Source organism: Mytilus californianus, unplaced genomic scaffold (assembly GCF_021869535.1).
Source record: "Mytilus californianus isolate M0D057914Y unplaced genomic scaffold, xbMytCali1.0.p SCAF_8, whole genome shotgun sequence".
In the NCBI taxonomy this organism is placed as follows: Eukaryota; Metazoa; Mollusca; class Bivalvia; order Mytilida; family Mytilidae; genus Mytilus; species Mytilus californianus.
In genome coordinates, this window is record NW_026262734.1 from 84,676,312 (window position 1) to 84,697,387 (window position 21,076).

At 31.5% G+C, this 21,076-nt stretch overlaps 1 protein-coding gene across 3 annotated transcripts in view; it reads left to right on the forward strand.

Annotated features, from left to right (window-relative positions):
- LOC127711987 (putative transporter SVOPL) overlaps nucleotides 1–21,076 on the forward strand; it is a 79,492-nt gene that overhangs the window by 41,602 nt on the left and 16,814 nt on the right. For all 3 annotated transcript variants that reach the window (XM_052218144.1, XM_052218145.1, XM_052218143.1), the window contains exons 3-9: nucleotides 7,072–7,235; nucleotides 11,386–11,484; nucleotides 12,185–12,256; nucleotides 13,740–13,864; nucleotides 16,022–16,085; nucleotides 19,883–20,008; nucleotides 20,240–20,368. In XM_052218144.1, the coding sequence (XP_052074104.1) occupies nucleotides 7,072–7,235; nucleotides 11,386–11,484; nucleotides 12,185–12,256; nucleotides 13,740–13,864; nucleotides 16,022–16,085; nucleotides 19,883–20,008; nucleotides 20,240–20,368 (779 nt within the window). The remainder of the gene's footprint in view (nucleotides 1–7,071; nucleotides 7,236–11,385; nucleotides 11,485–12,184; nucleotides 12,257–13,739; nucleotides 13,865–16,021; nucleotides 16,086–19,882; nucleotides 20,009–20,239; nucleotides 20,369–21,076) is intronic.

Genomic DNA, 21,076 nt, shown 5'->3' on the forward strand with positions numbered 1-21,076 from the left:
TCCTAACTTATGACATCTCTTAAACTTGGTTGCAAATTCATTATCTAATTATCTAATCTCCTTTTCGTGATCTTAACTAAATCTTTATAGGTTGACAGATTATCAAAATGATTTATAAACAATGAACATTCGATGTATTTATAGCAAGAACGCACGATTTTATCCTTTAACCTTTAGTTATTATAACTGAAACGGTGACAAATTGAATTCAACTCACTTTTAACAAAAAAAAATTGTCCTAATTTTAATTTTTTTTTCAATTTTGTATTTGAATTTGTATATTGGTGTATTATTAATAGATTATTTATATAAATTACAGTTATTTTTTATGTTAATTTTGCAAATTATCTAATTATGGAATATTAACCAATACGGTTTAGTAATTTGTGGGAAACACCTACTATATTTACAAGAATTTTTCCATAAATCCATGTTAATATTTGAACATTTAAAGAACTTGCGACAGGTTTAGGACATCTTTGCTATGATCATCCTAAGACAGCTTTGAGGCTAGGTCTGAGATATGTTCGAAGATAGTCATAAGAGGATCATAAGACATGTCCTAAGATATATCTCATGACAGGTCTTAGGATAGCTTTGTGAAACTGGCCCCAGCCTTTTTTAGCTCACCTGGCCCAAAGGGCCAAGTGAGCTTTTCTCATCACTTGGCGTCCGTCGTCCTGCGTCCGTCGTCCGTCGTCAGTAAACTTTTACAAAAATCTTCTCCTCTGAAACTACTTGGCCAAATTTAACCAAACTTGTCCACAATCATCAATAGGGTATCTAGTTTAAAAAATGTGTCCGGTGACCCGGCCAACTAACCAAGATGGCCGCCATGGCTAAAAATAGAACATAGGGGTAAAATGTAGATTTTGGCTTATATCTCCGAAACCAAAGCATTTAGAGCAAATCTGACATGGGGTAAAATTGTTTATCAGGTCAAGATCTATCTGCCCTGAAATTTTCAGATGAATCTGAAAACCCGTTGTTGGGTTGCTGCCCCTGAATTGGTTATTGTCTTGAATATTATTATAGAAAGAGATAAACTGTAAACAGCAATAATGTTCAGCAAAGTAAGATCTACAAATAAGTCAACATGACCAAAATGGTCAGTTGACCCCTTAAGGAGTTATTGCCCTTTATAGTCAATTTTTAACCATTTTTCGTAAATTTTTGTAATCTTTTACAAAAATCTTCTCCTCTGAAACTACTAGGACAAATTTAACCAAACTTGTCCACAATCATCATTAGGGTATCTAGTTTAAAAAAATGTGTCCGATGACCCGCGCGCGAACCAAGATGGCCGACATGGCTAAAAAATAGTTCATAGGGTAAAATGCAGTTTTTGGCTCATATCTCTGAAACCAAAGCATTTAGAGCAAATCTGACAAGAATAAAATTGTTCATTAGGTCAAGATCTATCTGCCCTGAAATTTTCAGACCAATCAGGCAACACGTTGTTGGGTTGATGCCCCTGAATTGGTAATTTTAGGAAAATTTTGCAGCTTTTGGTTATTATCTTGAATATTATTATAGATAGAGATAAACTGTAAACAGCAATAATGTACAGCAAAGTAAGATCTACAAATAAGTCAACATGACCAAAATTGTCAATTGACCCCTTAAGGAGTTATTGCCCTTTATAGTCAATTTTTTATAATTTTCATAAATTTTTGTAAATTTTTACAAAATATTTTCCAGTGTAACTACTGGGCCAAGATCATTATAGATAGAGATAATTGTAAGCAGCAAGAATGTTCAGTAAAGTAAGATCTACAAACACATCACCATCACCAAAACACAATTTTGTCATGAATTCATCTGTGTCCTTTGTTTAATTTGCACATAGACCAAGGTGAGCGACACAGGCTCTTTAGAGCCTCTAGTTAGTTATTAAACTGGGCAAAAATATATCAAAAATTCAATGTTAAAGTCACTTGAAATAATTGTTTTCCATGTTTTCAGGGGGCAAGTTTGTTCAAATCAATTTTCAATTTAGTCATTTAAGGTGAGATAACTCTGATAGTTAAAATTTGATAAAGGAATGTTAAAAGAAATTTTCTTTTTTTACATATAGCAAGGAAACACCATTTTCTTTTTATTTTCTTAAAGCATATTATGAAACCTATCTTTTCATATTTTGTTTCAAAATTCTATCTCATTGATTTCTTTTTATTCACAAAAAAGTGTTTTTTCATAAATAATAATTTTGCACAACTTGTAGCATGAAAAATAGCGGAATGACCCATATTTTAGCTCACCTGGCCGAAAGACTAAGTGAGCTTTTCTCATCACTTGGCGTCAGTTGTCCGTCTTCCGCCTCTGTCGTTGTTGTCATGTTGTTGTCTATTAACTTTTACAACAATCTTCTCCTCTTAAACTACTGGGCCAAATTTAACCAAACTTGGCCACAATCATTATGAGGATATCTAGCTTAAAAAATGTGCCGATGACCCTGGTTGTCAACCAAGATGGCCAAAAATAGAACATAGGGATATAATGCAAGTTTTGCCTATTATTTCAAAAACGGCTATAAACATGATAAATAGAGAAAATCTGAAAGAGGCAAAAATGCTCAGAATGTTGAACTCTGCCTATTATCCATTTGAGTCAAAACTATTTGGCAACATCTTATAGGAGTTATAGCCCGAAAATGCGAATTTTTTCCATTTTTAAATAGTTTGTGCCTTTTATCTTTGAAAATTATAATAGATAGGTAGAAACTTTAAAAATCAAAAATGATCAGCAAGACTAGATCTACAAATAAGTCAACATAACTGAAATTGTCATTCGACTCCTTATTGAATTTATTGTTCTTTAATGACAATTTTACCTATTTTTTTCCATTTTTTTGCTTATTATCTTTAAACCTGTAATAGATAGATAGAAACATTGAAAAGCACAAATGATCAGCTAGACAAGATCTACAGATGTACCATAATGGCCGAAATTTTCAGTCCACTCGTTATTTGAGTTATTGCCCTTAAATGATAACATTTTTATGCATTTTTTGCTTATTATCTTGAAAACTTTGATAGAAAAATAGAAACTTTAATGAGAAAGTATGAACAGCAGGATAAGATCTACAAACAATTTGTCAACATGACTGAAATTGTCAGTTAACTCTTAATCAAGTTATTCCCATTTTATGATTTTTATTAAAAAGTGGCCATTGTTGAAGATGCAGGTGATTGACACAGGCTCTTTAGAGCCTCTAGTTAGGTCACCTCATCCGTCATTGTCATCTGTTAACTTTTACAAAAATCTTTTCCTCTATTACTACTGGTCCAAATTTAACCAAACTTAGCCACAATTATTATTGGGATAAAATATAGGAAAAATGATAAGCAAGATTAGATCTACAGATAAGTCAGCATGGCTGAAATCATCAGATGACTCCTTGTAAGAGCCAACACGTATAGATCTTGAAATAAGTCAACATGACAGAATTCGTCAATTGACTCCTTATTGAAGTTATTTCCCTTTAATGAAGATTTTCCCCATTTTTTGGCAAATTTGTTTATTATTTTGAAAATTATAATAGATCATGTAGATGGATTGAAACTTTACATAGCAAAAATGATCAGCAAGACAATATCTACAAATAAGCCATCATACCTGAAATCTTAAGTCAACTTATTGTTGGAGTTTTTGCCTATTATCCTGAAAAGTGTAATAGATACAAATGAAGGAAGAAACTTAAAAAAGCAAAAATGATCAGGAGGACAAGTTCTACAAATATCTCAACATGACAGAAATTGTCAGCTAGCTATTTATAGAGTTATTGCCCTTTCCTGATGATTTTTACTGGGGAAAAAACCAATTGTCATAGAGTCAGGTGAGCACATAGCTCTAGTTTATTATATTTTTGGAAAAAGGCATGGTAAAAATCTGCATTTAAAGCAAAGTATAAGAAATTTCTATCTGAGGAAACTATACTGTTGATTGTCTTGAATATATGTAAACTTAGTAATAGGTTATTTATCAATGAACATAGGTTTTTTTAAGATTTGACACCTTGTTAATTGTCATTGAACATAGGTTTTTTTTTCAGATTTGACACCTTGTTAATTGTCATTGAACATAGGTTTTTTTTCAGATTTGACACCTTGTTAATTGTCATTGAACATAGGTTTTTTTTCAGATTTGACACCTTGTTAATTGTCATATGCATTGAATATAGGTTTTTTTCAGATTTGACACCTTGTTGTCATTGAACATAGGTTTTTTTCAGATTTGACACCTTGTTGTCGTTGAACATAGGTTTTTTTTCCGATTAGACACCTTGTTGTCATTGAAAAAAGGTTTTTTTCAGATTTGACATACTTTTTGTTTGTCATTATCGTATAAGGCAACTGTTGATTGGAAAGTAGATAATTTTCAGGTTATTAGTTGAATTTAACATGTGTTATTTGTTTTCCATGTCATATATATAGAGAATATCATATGACTTTTTCAATATCACATCCGTATCAACCCGAGACACCAATATAATCCCAAGAGCTCTGCTCGAGGGATTATATTGGTTTAGGGTTGATACGGTGTGTAATATTGAAAAAGCCATATCATATACACTTTATTTTATATATATATATATATATATACCTTATGTAGATGTTTTTTATGTGTCATGACGTCATACAGATTAGGGGTTTGATAAAGGCTTTGAAACAGTGACTGACATTGATGACGTAACATCATACAGATTAAAGGTGTGATAAAGCCTTTGCAACCGTGACTGATATCGATTTCATCACGGATAGCTGATACAGCACGATTACCGTTGACTGTATTACACATTCAATTTATCTGTATTTACTACTAAGTATATAATTATTATATTTATAATATATGTCTGAGCTGGGAAATCTTGTTAAAGAGACTATTCTTCTTATTTAGTATTTAAATTTTGTACATCATCAGAATTGAACATGATAAATTTAGATTAAAACACTTATGTACACATTGACAAAACTGTCAGGATAAAAATCCGTAATCATAATAGGATTAATATTTTAATGACTTTTAAAACAAAATTATTGAAAATAAATATGAACTTAGACAAGGATATTGCAAGATAAAATCATAAGAACCGAGTTCCATTCTGGATTGTAATTTGTAAGTTTAATTTTATAAATAAGTGCATGCTTGTCATATTGAATGGACATGAATTTCTTTTAAGAAAAAATCGAAAAAGATTTAACAATCTAATTTTTGAACTACATGTTTTTAAATATTGAAACATATTGAATATTTGGCAAAGACTTCATATTATATTTGACTCTTTTGTTTATAAATTCGGCATGTACAAATTTGAAAACAATACAGAATGTTGATAATGCTAACAAATTATACTCCTTCTTCTTTGTCATGTTTGTCTAAGAAAGGGAATTCTTGAAAATAGATGAATACAAAGAATACAAATTGCAGTAACTCAATAATTCACCTCTATGTCATATTTTCTCCTGAAGCCGTCGTAGACATGGTAGAGCAGTGGAATATAACAAGATGTGGATTCATTATTATACCTGTGAAACCATTTGCAATTTTCGTGGATTTCATGGATAAAGCTTTGTAAACAACACATTTGAGTGTTCAACCAAGTGAAAAATTTTTATCCAGATTTCTGCAAAACTATGAACTTGATGAACAAAAGGATGAAATTATGTTTCCACAAAAAAAAAAAAAAAAAAAAAAATTTTGTCAATCCACAAAAATTGATATCCACGAAAAATAAATGAATCCACATGTATTATTGTATGATGTTATATATTAATTTGTTTGTTCATGTATATTAGAAAACCATTTGCCCATATATATGCTTGAGTGTGTGGGTTTGAACCCTGGCCGGGTCACACCAAAGACTTGAAAATTAGTATTTGCTGTTTCTCTGCTAAACAGGCTTCATTAAGGAGTAAGGACAAAGACTGGTCGGCTTGGAGTGAGAATAATGTGTCCAAGTAGAGTGACATGTCTTCGTGTGGACAGTTACCTTGTGAGCTAGCACATTAAAAATCTGGCTCAGCGTGTTGGTCTATAAGGGTTCATATTCCTGTTATATTAATATGTTGATAAGCAGCAATTAATCCATCATCATCTTCATCATTTGTCCGTCCAACCCTTATTAATTTAGGATGAAACTTTGTTTAAGGTAGTTTATCATGTAATTATGGTTCCATCAACTTGAAACTTTGTACACTCAATGATCATTGTAATGTAAAATTTTTAAGATATATGCCAAATTAAGGGTTTGACCAAGATTTTGTGGTAAACGTTTTGATTTAAGTTAGGTTAAAGTATAGGTTTAAAGAAGTTTCTCATGAAGATGAGGTCACCTCAACATGTATCTTAGTATGCATGTTTATTATAAATCATTATATATAATTATGTGAACTTGAAAATAAAAGCTGAATTAGAGGTTTGGACACAGGTTTTGCTATTCACTGAACATAGAAATGTGATTGTGTTAGGGAGCATAATGTATTCTCTGAACTTACATTCTTTGTCAATGAATAATAAAGAAAAAGTAATAAAACCAGTATAACTTAATATTAAGAATTGCTAATTTGTGTGTGAATCTGCCAATTAGTTATCAATAATAGCTGTCAGCTAAGGGACAACAATTTTGTTGATTGAAACTGTGCTAAAATTTTTTTATTGATAACAGGTTAACTATTTGAAGCCAAGAAGAAACAAATCATCATGTTCCATATATGATAACTACTGTAAATTAGGAAATTATTGCAAAAAATGCGACAGTATTGTAATCGCAATAATTTAAACTCACATTTGGATTTTTTTATATGAATGAAGCAGGATTTTTTCTCAGTAACGCAAAAATTATAATCGCATTTTGGTCTTAAATGACAAAATCGGAATATTAAATGCATGCAATAATTTCTAAATTTAAAGTAATCATTGATTGTTGAAATTTTGAGTTTGATTGAACTTCAAAAATGGCCATAATTTGATAACAACATTGTAGTTAATGCAAACTTTGTAGAAAATCTTTGTTTTTTTTTCTCAATTTGCTGACAATTTACTAGTTCAAAGTTTGACTTTTGATTTCAGAACTTGAAGCTATAGCTTTATTAGAGAGTGAATCTGAGTCCTCAGGAGGAGAGATGTACACTGAAGAAGCAAACAAGAAACATTTCACTGTAGAGGAAGCCGTAGAAGCAGTTGGGTTTGGCTGGTTCCAGATCCGACTGTACTTCATGTGTGGTTTGTTTACTGTAAATATAACTGTTTATTACCATGGTTACAAATACTGTGGAGTTTGTAATATTAATTGGATAACAATTGTCATGGATTTGTAGGTAGGGGAAACCAAATTTTTTGACAAAATGAAACAATGAAAGGACAAGGTACGATAACATGGATAAGGCTCGTTTTTGGCCCCCCTATTTTCTCATTTTTTAAATTTTGTTTTGGAAAGCTACTTATCACGTTAAAATATTCCATTAGGTTTGAAGTTTGTTTGGATGAACTTCAAAACAATTAATTTCAGAAAATGGGTGAGTTGAGGGGGGTAAAAGGGCATCAAAAACGCCAAAAGAAGGAAAAAGTACGATTTTTGGCCATTGTTTCTTAAGATTTAATGGCGTGCGCCTACATGACCCGGAGAAAATTATGGCGATTGAGACATCAAAAACAATTCTCATGACTTTGGAATAAAAAAATTCCTGGGTCACGTTGGCGCAGGCACTAAAAAACTAAAAATTAGTTGTACGGAACACCTGCAAAGTGAATAATAATTACAATATTTGAGTAATAACAGAAAGTTTACCCCCCTCACCTCACCCAGTTGCTAAAATTAGTGGTTTTGAAGTTCATCCAAACAAACTTCAAATCTCAGGGAATATTTTAACATAATAAGTAGCTTTCCAAAACAGAATTTGAAAAATGAGAAAATAGGGGGCCAAAAACAGGCCTTATCGTACCTTGTCCTTTATAAGCAATCTTCTAAATACCAAAATTTTCCTCAACCTAGTTAATTTATACCACCAAAAATGGACTAAAAAATTGTCCTAAGTCAGGAGCCTGTTCAGTGATTGTCATTTGTTGGATCATAGGTGTTTCTCGTTTTTCATTTTTTATATAGATTAGACCGTTGGTTTTCCTGTTTGAATTGTTTTACACTAGTCATTTTTGGGGCCCTTTATAGCTTGTTGTTCGGTGTGAGCCAAGGCTTAATGTTGTAGGCCGTACTTTGACCTATAATTGTTAACTTTTTATACATTGTGACTTGGATGGAGAGTTGTCTCATTGGCACTCATACCACATCTTCTTATTTATATGATCCACAGTATTATGAGATATATTTGTACTTCAATAATACATAGCACCTAACCATGAAAATAACCCAAAGACATCTAGAGTGCAATCAACAGTCACAACAGTCTTTAACAATAGACACATGTCTTTACAATATGTCAAAATATCTACATTTCTGTCTCAATGATGCATTTCACATATTATTTAAATCTTATTACATAATATATTTTTTTAGTAAGTAATACATGTATTATCATTAATCTTGTGTTTTAAGTAAAATTACTATGTGATCCGTTCAACTGCACTGTTTGGAAACAAGCTGTTGTTGTATAATTGTTCTCAAGTTACATTTTTTACTAAATGTAAAGTAGGAGGTACCCTAGGGGCCAAATTTGGCCTTAAAATTGATGAATTATAAAATGAGGTAATTTTAACATAAAAATTGGTGATACATGTACTTTTGTTCTAAGTTTCAAATATATGGATTTTTAAATATTGTGAATATTTGTTGTAAATAAACGGTACAAAAAATTACAAAATTGCATATTTTTGAGTAGTGAATAATCAGCACATGTATGCAAGTACTGTGAATTCATTATAATTCGTTGAATACCAATTTTCGTGGATTTTGTGGGTACAAGTGAACCACGAATTTAAATGTTCAATGCATTGCAAATTTTCCATTGGCTTGTATGCAGACTTTGGCCAAACCACGAAATTAAATATCCACAAAAGTGTAAGTTTTCCTCAATCCACGAAAATTAGTATCCACGAAAATATAAAAGAATCCACAGTACCTGCTAAAATTTACATGAGAAGTGTTGTTCATATAAACAAAAGGGTTAATTCTTTATTTTAATGGTGCTCTATATATTTGGGACCAAAATCTAGTTGTAAATTGCGACCTTTACTTAATGATGATGTGACACCTACATTTATTTTGATGTCATGGAACTAAGATAATTGTTTTTTGATTTGCATTTCTTTAAAGATAACATTCATTTATTGAAATCTTAATTTAAAAGTTCAAATTTCAGTTAAGAAAAATTCAGAAAAAGGCTTTTATCGCACCCTGTCCTTTCCTTCATGTCCTTTCTTTCCTAATAAAAAAATTTAAAAAAAAGTTTGATTATTTGGCTTAGGCAAACTTATGTGTGTTAGAACTTTATCTAACAAGCGTTAAATAATATAATGAGATCTTTTTATCTTCTTTTTGTCTCGCCTTGACGGAGTCAAAAAGTGAGACATAGGTATGCTGTTTCCAGAGTCGGCGGCAACAATGTACAGATGTATTAGTTTGTGATTAGGTCCAGTTTATGGTGAACCACTAGTGGTAGGTCAATGATATTTGGTATGCAGTTGCATTAGCACATCTCATTACCATGGATAATATTTGGCCCTGCCCCCTCAGTCATGGTCTATTGACTTTGAAACTTTGCTTAGTTTTCATGTATTAGTTTGTGATTAGGTCAGTTTATGGGGAACCACTAGTGGTAGGTCAATGATATTTGGTATGCAGTTGTATAAGCATTATCAAATCTCATTTCCATGGAGAATATTTGGTCCTTACCCCTCAGTCATGGTCTATTGACTTTGAAACTTTTGCTTAGTTTACATGTATTAGTTTGTGATTAGGTCAGTTTAAGTTGAACCACTAATGTTAAGTCAATGATATTTGGTATGCAAAGTTTACAAGTTAATGTTTGTGTTTAGGTTTGTTTAAAGGGAACGACTTATGAAAAGTCAATGGTATTTGGTATGCAGTTGTATTAGCATAGGCACATCTCATTTCCATGGAGATTGTTTAGCCTTGTACCTTCAGTCATGGTTCATTGACTTTGAATATTTGTATAACTTACATGTTAAAGTATTGTTTTTTTAATTTCAACATTTGCATTATTAAAATAACAAATAGGCGAGACATATCTCTGTGTTAACAGTTTATTTACAAATGGTTTTTTTATCAATTCTGTCATCTTCACAACTAAATTCTTTTTGTTTTTTCATTAAGTTGAAACTTTCTTAAATTGTTATTCAATTAAATGTACAAACTTCACAGAGATAAAGTGCCTTATTGAAAGATAATGAATATATGACAATGCTGAGGCAACATAACACAATAAGATTGTTAATTTTGTTTAACATGGTAAAGTCATCCTGTTTGGATGGAATATTTTTTGAAAAGAAAGTAAATAGCAAGAAAAAACACTGATGGAAAAATGTGATCATTTTCATTTTTATTAAATTCCCATCGATCTTTAACGATAGGACGTATTATGGTACACGGTTGTCTGTCCATCTGTCCCTTGTCAACACTTCGGACAATAACTCAAAACCGCTTTCACCAATTTTCATGAATCTTTGGTGAATTGTTTATAACTATTGACATAAGCTCCCTTTTGACTTTTATAACTTTTAGATTTTACTTTTCCGAGTTATGGGAAATTATTTTCGTAAGAGAATTGGGGATTTTCCAGTTTTCTGACTGTATCTCAAAAATGCTTTTGACAATTTTCATGACACCTTGGTGAATTGTTTATATATATTGACATAAGTTCCCTTTTGATTTAAAAAAATTTCTGATTTTATGTTTAGGAGTATTGGGACTTTATTCATAAAAAAAGGGGTGATTTTCCAGTTTTCAGACAATAACTAAAAAACGCTTTGAGCAGTTTTCGTGAAACTTTGGTGACTTGTTTATATAAATTGAAGTAAGCTCCCTTTTGTTTTTTTATTAATTTCTGATATGACGTAAGGAGAGTTATGAAACTTTATTTGTTGAAAAGTCATGTATATATATGCCTTGATAGATATTGAAGATTCTTCATAACATTGTCATTGATGTTCAGCACCAGAAGGAGTGTTGTGAACAAGATAGAAATTAACATAAGCACTATGGGCATTTTAATAAAAAATTTAGGGGCCCAACCCAAATTTAAGTAGCATTGGCTACTGGGCCCCTGCTAATCTTTTTCCCTGTTGACTGCAGTTAAGTTGTTATATCATTACTTTATTAGGTATTAATTGTAAATTTTAAGTCACAGTTTCTTTGACTTTAACCATTGGCATTTTGTACAAATTTTGTTCTAACTTATTTTTTCTTTGCAGGCCGCAGATTCCTTAGAAATGATGTTACTGGCAGTTATATCTCCCGTGTTGAGATGTGAATGGGGATTAGAACATTTCCATGTTGCATTTATAACTACAGTGAGTAGCTGTTATTCTGAATAAAAGAAAATGTGGGGTATATTTCAATGAGACAGGAACCCAACAACAGTAAAACAAATAGTGATCACTGTAGATTAACATACTACTTAGATTACTGAGCCACCAAGGTACAAAGGAGACTGCACAATTAAAATGGAAACAGAAATAATGTACTTAACTCTATATAACTGGTATAAAAAGTAAAATAACAAAAATACTTAACTCCAAGGAAAATTCAAAACGGAAAGTCCTTTATCAAATGGCAAAATCAAAAGCTCAAAAAAATCAAACGAATGAAAACAACTGTTATTTTAGACAACAACAAAATTCAATTCAGTTAATTTGCATATTTTGACTATTTAAACAATATATATGCTGGTTATAACTTTCGAAGCTGTACATGTCTTTAAGCACAATGGAGATATGTTAAATCAAATACTTTTCATAGATGAATAAAATGAAGGTACATGTCAATCAGACAGCAACACAACAATACAAAAAACATAAAAATGAGAGAATAAACATTTATATAGAAATGCTATTGAAACAATTGGAAATGTTTTAGTAGATGTAGATTGACATTTATGACATTATATATCTTGATTGATAAAATATGTGTTGTGTAAATGCACTGATGGATCACTTTATATATATTTGTGATGACATATTATCATCCTATAATATATGGTTTCAATTTAAGGTTGTGTTTATTGGGATGTGTATCATGGCCCCGGTATGGGGTGCCATAGGGGACAGATATGGAAGGCAGACAGTAAGTAGTACAAGAATGGTCATAATACAAATGTATATACAGTATGTACTATGTATTTATCACGCATAGATATACTGTGATTTTTTATCTTCAAAATATATTTTTTCAATAAGTATTGTAAGAATTGTCATAATATATAGGTGTATTTACCATGCATATTTATATTGTGACTTTATTAATTTTAAGACATTTTTTGGCTTCAGCTCAAAGACAATTGTGGAAGCGAGTTTAGAAAGACTGTTTTTATACGCCCGTTTACGGGATGTAATATGGTATACCTCTGTCCGTCCGTCCGTCGTCAACATGTCAGACATTAACTCAAAAACGCTTTTGACCAATTTGCATGAAACTTGGTGAATTGTTTATATCTATTGACGTGAGCTCCCTTTCGTTTTTTTATAAATTTTTGATTTTATGTTTCCGAGTTATGGGGTTTTATTCATTAAAAAAAAGGGGGATTTTCCAGTTTTCAGACAATAACTCAAAAATGCTTTTACCAATTTGCAAGAAACTTTGGTGAATTGTTTATATTTATTGACATGAGCTCCCTTATGATTTTAATAAATGTTAGATTTTACATTTCCGAGTTATGGGGTTTTATTCATTATAAAAAGCGGGATTTTCCAGTTTTCGGACAATAACTCAAAAATGCTTTTACCAATTTGCAAGAAACTTTGGTGAATTGTTTATATCTATTGACATGTGCTCCCTTTCGGTTTTAATAAATTTTAGATTTTACTTTTCCGAGTTGTGGGGTTTTATTCATTAAAAAAAGCGGGATTTTCCAGTTTTTGGACAATAACTCAATAATGCTATCAGCAGTTCTCATGAAACTTTGGTGAATTGTTTATATCTATTGACGTAAGCTCCCTTTTGATTTTTATAGATTTTAGATTTTACATTATTTTTGACTATCAGCAAGAATTTTCTGGAGATTTTTCAAATATTGGGAACCGAGAAAAATATCAGGTTTCTTTTAAACCAAATTACTAGCTTTTTTACATTTAAAAAATAGTATTTTATCTATTTGAATGCTTTAAGGTCAATAATTTAACAAACTAAAAAAACTTGTTGTACAATTTCAATTTCATTTTGCTGGTGCAAGTATTTAAGTTGAATCCTATGATTAATGTTACAGCACAGCAATGGGTTTTGCCATCTGGGATGTCCACTCTGGGAGGTGACCACAGATCTAGAATAGGCAAAAACTCTACAAAACCCTCTTTGCACATAGGGAACAGGTAAAAAAGACAAATCTACATGAGATGTATATATGTTACTGATGCATTTTCTATTTGAGAGGAAAAAAATATTTATGTTTTTTTTCAGACGTTACATATGGTAACATTCTGGATAGGATATTATGGGTTTTTTTTCAGACGTTATATATGGTAACATAATATTCTGGATAGGATATTATGGTTTTTTTTCAAACTTTATACAAAGTAACATTTTGGATTGAATATTATTGGGTTTTTTTCAGACATTATATATGGTAACATTCTGGATAGGATACTATGGACTGCTAACAACATTTAGTCCATCTTATTATTGGATCCTGTTTTTACGATGTCTTGTAGGTGGGGGTCTTGCAGGGTCACCTCAAAGGTAGGTGTGTCAAATTATTTCAAACTTCCAATGCCTGTTTGATGACTTGCATGCTTATGCACATAATGCTAGAATGACCCTGAAAACATTAGGGTTTCTCAAATGAACAGTTAGGAGTTATTGCAATTAATATGAAGATTTTTTTAGGTTGTCTTTTTCGTAATCCATGCAAAGATTAAATCATATATATTTTCACTTTACATTTATATGATTAATGTGTTATTTTTCAAATTATGTCCATAAAAAAAACAATTTATAAAAGAGTTCAATTATCAATATCTTGAATTTCCCATGTACAAAATCTGAATATGTGGTTTACAAAAGAATAATTGATATTTTTTTTAAGTTTTAGGGAAATTTGAATAGACAAGATGTTCTATTCAAAGCAAACATTATGAGGGCTTGTCCATTAAAATGAATGTGGGATGAAAGAAAACTAAGAGAAGCCTTATTTTTTGACAAAGGTCTAAGTTATTTATATTTGTATCTGTCCATTTTTATTAGCAAAATTACTCAAAAAAAAGTTGGTTGTATGGGAATTTTGGAAGTCCCACATGCATTTAAATGGAATAGCCAACCTCTGTAAATTTCTGAAACATTTAAAAAGATGTACATCTAAAAATACTACATCTAGTTGATCTCTTTTACATATCTAAAAATAGATTTTATGGTTTTCCCTACTAAGGAATATTTATACAGCAAATAGTTAGAAATTAATGGTTTGATTTATTTTTTTCAAAAATGAAAATATATATGACTGCCATTTTGTTAACTGTCTGTATATAATGATTCTTGAAAAACATTAAAAGATAGATTTGCAGTCACCAGTATTATAAATTGATTTTGCACATTAAAGCATTCTGTAGAACAAATTTCGTTTATGATTTTAGACGTTTGTTGATTGGCATTGTGCATGAAACTTTTTATTATATTTATTATAAAGAGATAATTCTTGTAGAAATATATTTATTTTGAAGTAGTATTTTATATAGTAGATTTGTGAAGCATCTTTGCTAGTATTTATTTTATAACTAAAACAAAAATATGTAAAGTTTACATAAATAAAATAATATAAGATAAAATGTAAGGCCTTCCCTATCAATGAAAAAAATGAGGTCATATTAAATCAATAAAAGTGAGCCAAGGGAAATCTAAATGCAAACTTCAGATATTTAATTCATTACAATCAAAACTTTGTTTCTATATATACATAACTTTCTTTGCAGTCAACCATATGCATAGGTATTGAGAAGACACTTTCAATAAAACGGAACAAAAAATTGCTAATACATTATATGAAGTACAAGTATAGCATGTATAGCCAGGAGCACATATATCTGTGTTGATAATCTTTAAAAATTTACTGGAACATTTGTGTTGTTGAAATGAAAGCTTAATAATATTTTCGCAACTTCTCTAAATCTTTGCATGAGTGATATATTCTGTTCTGTAAAAGTTTTTTTTATCAAGGATCCGGAGCCATGAACATTGTTCAAATTATTCCATTTACTCAGTAAGCTGATCTATCCCATATGTCTCTGAAAAAACAAAAAAAATGTCTGTCCTAAGATTTTAAATAGTTTTGTATGAAGAGTGGATCATCCAGGGCTGAAATTATATAACAGTTTAATTTCCGATATGTTGGCCACAGTTTGATTTTTAGCACAGCATTTGATTGGTTGAGCAACAGGAGTTCTTTTATATGCTCACCAAATATGGGTTGAAAAGGAATCAAATAAAGGTTAAAAATACACAAAAATACACAAAAATACACAGATGTATACATATTCAGCAGTTTGTTGTTTCTGCTTTAATTCTGAATATTGTGGATTTTTTTTATTTTCATGGATACCAATTTTTGTAGTTTGAGGAAAAAATGTAGTTCCATGGATATTTGATTTCATGATTAAGCTAATGTCTCCATACAGACTTATAGAAAATTTGTACTTTGTTGGAATTTAAATTCGTGGTTTAACTATAACCAAGAAATCCATGGAAATTGGTATCACATCAATAATAATGAATTCACAATCTTCAGTATTCCTTAAATCACTAAATATGTCCCAGTTGCACTAATTTCTAATCATTAGCTTAGAGTTTGAATTTAATCTTGTTACAGCTAGGCTACTACAACTGACCTTGACTTTTACCTTACAGCTTTGCCTTGATGGCCGAATACTTACCAGCTAAATATAGAGCCAAGATGCTGATCCTTGGAAGTGTATGTTTGTTGCACCTTTCTATTCTGCTTGCTTGGTATCTTTATTCCAGGAAAGAAAAATGCTGGGAGAGTCTTTACTGCAAAATATTCATTAAATTATCGCAATATATACCCAAAGTGAATGTTGCTATCCCTATCTTAAAATTTGGCATTGGTTTTGGGAACAGTTGCTGTATCAAAATGACAGACTGTGATGATTGTGGGTCTTATTCATTTATTTGACCTAATTTTCAACGAAAATTGACCTTATTGTCACTTAAAATTGAACTTTTAATTTAAAATTTTCACAATTTTTGTCTCTCCTTGACGGAGTCAAAAAGCGAGACATAGGTATGCTGTTTCCGGCGACGGCATCAACAATGTATTAGTTTGTGATTAGGTATAGTTAATGGTGAACCACTAGTGGTAGGTCAATGATATTTGGTATGCAGTTGTATTAGCATTGGCATATCTCATTACCACGGAGATTATTTGGCCCTGCCCCCTCAGTCATGCTCTATTGACTTTGAAACTTTTGCTTAGTTTTCATGTATTAGTTTGTGATAAGGTCAGTTTAAAGGGAAGCATTTGTGGTAGGTCAATGATAATTGGTATGCAGTGGAATAAGCATTAGCACATCTCATTTCCATTGAGAATATTTGGTCCTTACCCCTCAGTCATGATCTATTGACTGAAACTTTTGCTTAGTTTCCATGTATAAGTTTGAGATTAGGTCAGTTTAAGATGAACCACTAATGTTAAGTCAATGATATTTGATATGCAAATGTATTTGCATTTGCAAGTTTCATTTCCATGTAGATTATATAACCCCACACCCTCATTATGGTTCATTGACTTTGAAATTTTTACATAGTTTACAAGTTAATGTTTGTGTTTAGGTTTGTTTAAAGGGAACAACTTATGAAAAGTCAATGGTATTTGGTATGCAGTTGTATTAGCATTGACACATCTCATTTCCATGGAGATTGTTTAGCCCTGTACCTTCAGTCATGGTTCATTGACTTTGAATATTTGCATAACTAACATGTTACAGTATTGCTATTTTAATTTCAATGTTTGCATTATCAAAATAACAAATAGGCGAGACATCTCTGTGTTAACAGTTTATTTTGTAAATGTCTAAAGTTTGAATAAGGCTTTTGATTTTTGTCTCGCCTTGACAGAGTCAAAAAGCGAGACATAGGTATGCTGTTTCCAGCGTCAGCGGCGGCATCAACAATGTATTAGTTTGTGATTAGGTCAGTTTATGGGGAACCACTAGTGGTGGGTCAATGATATTTGGTATGCAGTTGTATAAGCATTGGCACATCTCATTTCCATGGAGATTATTTGGCTCCGCCCCCTTAGTCATGGTCTATTGACTTTGAAAATTTTGCTTAGTTAACATGTATTAGTTTGTGATTAGGTCAGTTCAAGGGTAGTTCGAGATTACTCTGACGTCCAACGGCTGTTTTGCCAGACAAGCTGGGGCCGTGGGACGTCAGAGCTTGTCCCATATCAAAAAGCGGGTATCAATTTGTTCATTTTTCATTTATTTCTTCATTTATGTAAGTTTCACCTACCTGCCACCCTTTATTTTCTCATATTTAGATAGTTTTCACAGTGACCCATCGATTCAGACATTTTTACTTTTATTTTCAAATGGACGTCAAGTTACGAGAGATTTTGCGACCTCGAGACTCAAATATGCAAATATTTATACTTTTTTCACCTCCTTTATAGGAGATCTGTATTTAACATTTAGTAGCCAACCACATTTTTCACCTCCTTTACAGGAGATCGGTATTAAGCATTTAGTGCCAACCACGATAACATTCGGAAGATCTCGGATATTTACATTGCTTGCATCGTAAATGAGCGAGGTGTTAGATTATATATTCATATTGACCTAGGGTCATATGCATACATCATTTCCCATAGTCCATTGTGCCTTACTTTTTTCTCGTGATCACATGACAATCTTTTAAAATGAAAGTCAAAATGCCAGAATCGATGGGTCACTGTGAAAACTGTCTAAATATGAGAAAATAAAGGGTGACAGGTAGGTGAAACTTACATAAATGAAGAGATAAATGAAAAATGAACAAATTGATACCCGATTTATATAATTCCAAGGCTGTCTGTTGGCACCAGAAGCGACGAAGCAGCGCATCTATTTTGGACGGGCAAATATCCACTTTTTGATATGGGACGAGCTCCGACGTCCCACGGCCCCAGCTTGTCTGGCAAAACAGCCGTTGGACGTCAGAGTAATCTCGGCCTAATTTCAATGGAGAATATTTGGCCCCACCCACCTCAGTCATGGTCTATTGACTTTGAAACTTTTGCTTACCGGTAGTTTTCATGTATTAGTTTGTAATAAGATCAGTTTCAGATGAACTGCTAATGTTAGGTCAATGATATTTGGTATGCAAATTTATTGGCATTTGCAAGTATCGTTTCCGTGGAGATTATATAGCCCCACCCCCTTTTCATGGTTCATTGACTATAAAATGTTTACATAGGTTACAAGTTAATGTTTGTGTTTTCGTTTTGTTTAAATTAAAGGGAACGACTTATAATAAGTCAATGATATTTGGTATGCAGTTGTTTTAGCATTGGCACATCTCATTTACATGAAGATTGTTTAGCCATGTACCTCAGTCATGGTTTATTGACTTTGAATATTTGCATAACTTATGTAACATGTCCCAATTCAAGGATTATTCTAGAAAACAATATATTTGTAACACAACACAGATCCTACAAATATTCAAAATGTAAAAATTATTTGAATAATATTATTGGTATCCAATGAAAACTGTGGATCACTGAGGAAACTCTTTTTGATTGTTGATTTTTTTTAAAAATAGAAAAAGTTAGGAATTGAAATATAAAGGAGAACATAGTCTGCTTGTTTCTTAGATCAGCAGTTTCTTTTTGTATGTCTTTACTTCTGTAAATTATTGAGCTCTTAACAGCAATTAAAGGTATGTTAATTTTTCCAGCACAAGTTTCACAAAGAAATTATTTGACATGGAATGTGTGTCACTAAATTTGAACTTCAGATCTAAGAGCTATGAACACTTGTAATTCTAAGTTGAGCCTAGAATACATGGTAATACAAATAAGAGCTTCCTGAAATTTGTTATCAGGCTTTATGTGAACATGCTTTGCAGTGTAATAGATTTAAAGATTCACTGATCTTTGGCTTCTTGTTTATTGAATACGTAAAGTGCAGGGGTATCATTTAGAAATCTCACAGTTCTAAATCATGTGACTCCTGTAGGGATATTAGAGTTAACAATTATCGACACTCCAAGTAAATCTTTCCTGGAATAACTCTTTAATAAAAAATATGTTGTTTTAGTTCTTTCTCAAATTAGGCCATTGAATGATATGAAATATTTTTCTCACATAGTACACCAATCGAGAAATGTGAAAAAAGCATGAAAATTAGAGAAACATGATGTTTTTATTACATTGGTGCATTTTGGTTTGTAAGTATCTTCAGCTTTCATTTTCATTTTAGAACTATCACCCAGTTTTCTTAGAATTGTTTTTAACAGCATATTTCAGGTGATAGATTTTGTGTATTTAATATAACTCTTATATTTGTGTGTGTTTTTTTTTATATATAACTTTATGATAAACGTTTATTTTAAAGGTATTAACATGTACATAATATTATATAAGAATTACAAAAATTGACACTTTTCCGGTTAATAATTGAGATATTTTGATTTATTGATACCTTTTTGATATTTTTCGGAATTTCATTTAATAGTTCTAATTTTCCTTTTCTTTTTATATTTTAGGTGCCGTGGGCCATTGGTACTATATTTGAAGTGACAGTAGCTGCGTTTACTATACCTACACTTGGATGGCGATGGCTACTGGTATTTTCTGCAGCACCTTCTTTTATCATGCTGCTTATTTTAAAGGTAGGGCAATTCTGAAAAGGCTCTATTCTACTTTCTTTTTAAAGATCTTTCGGAATCCTCTGGTTTTGTCAGATCCTTGTAAGCTTAGTCACAGGATCTGTATTTTAATTTTTCAAGCTTATAATTTTATCATTTTATAACCCCCACTCATTTATAAATGTTTTTAAAATGTCTGCACTCGAGTGTGGAATATGTGAGCTTGCTCACTAAAGGTTGTTTAATTACTTTCAGTTTTTACCAGAGTCTGCCAGGTATCTTGTAGCTGCAGGTGATAAAGATGGAGCAATCAAAATATTACAAAAAGCTGCCAAAGTAAACAAAGCCTCACTTCCAGAGGGTAATCTCGTCCAATCAAAAGTTGTAAGTAAAACAAGTCTAATTTTTTAATGGCAATCTCATCCAATTTATTAAAACAGTTATTAAGGTCAACCGCCCCCCCCCCCCCCCCCCCCCCCCTTTGTGGGAAAAATTTGGTTGATAATATAGGGAATCACTGAAGCATGACTGGAGCGGGCCCCCCTTATGAAAAGTTCTGGATCCGCCACTGTAGGTAAAGCTCCTACTCTACCTTGGAAAATAAAAAGCCATTAATTTTATTTCAGTCTTTCAAGGCATGGACAATGCTTTTGTATAATTTCCCAAAAATATCGAAGATCTAACATTCTGTAGCATGTTTTAAAATTTGAGTTATTTCCCTTTTGCAATTCTATGTCCATTTCAAAATTACTTGTATTAATATTGAAATAATTGTGAGCAATGGGAATTTTTATTTTTGGCTAACAGAGGTAGGGCACTTAAATTACTGATCATTTCCATGATTACTTAATTCTTTGTAGTGTGTAAGAAAGACAATTTCTAAAAGTTTGTTTTTTTCAAAACTTTTAATGTTTAACAGTCAAAAGTTACTGATTGATTCTTCCTTTATCTCTTCTGATACCATATATGAAATACATTAATGTATAATGTCCTTCAGAAATCCTTTAAACCCCCCCTCCAAACATGTCTACCTAACAGAAACATGTCCTCTAAATCACAAATTACCCAAATGTGTTTGATTATTTTCTTATC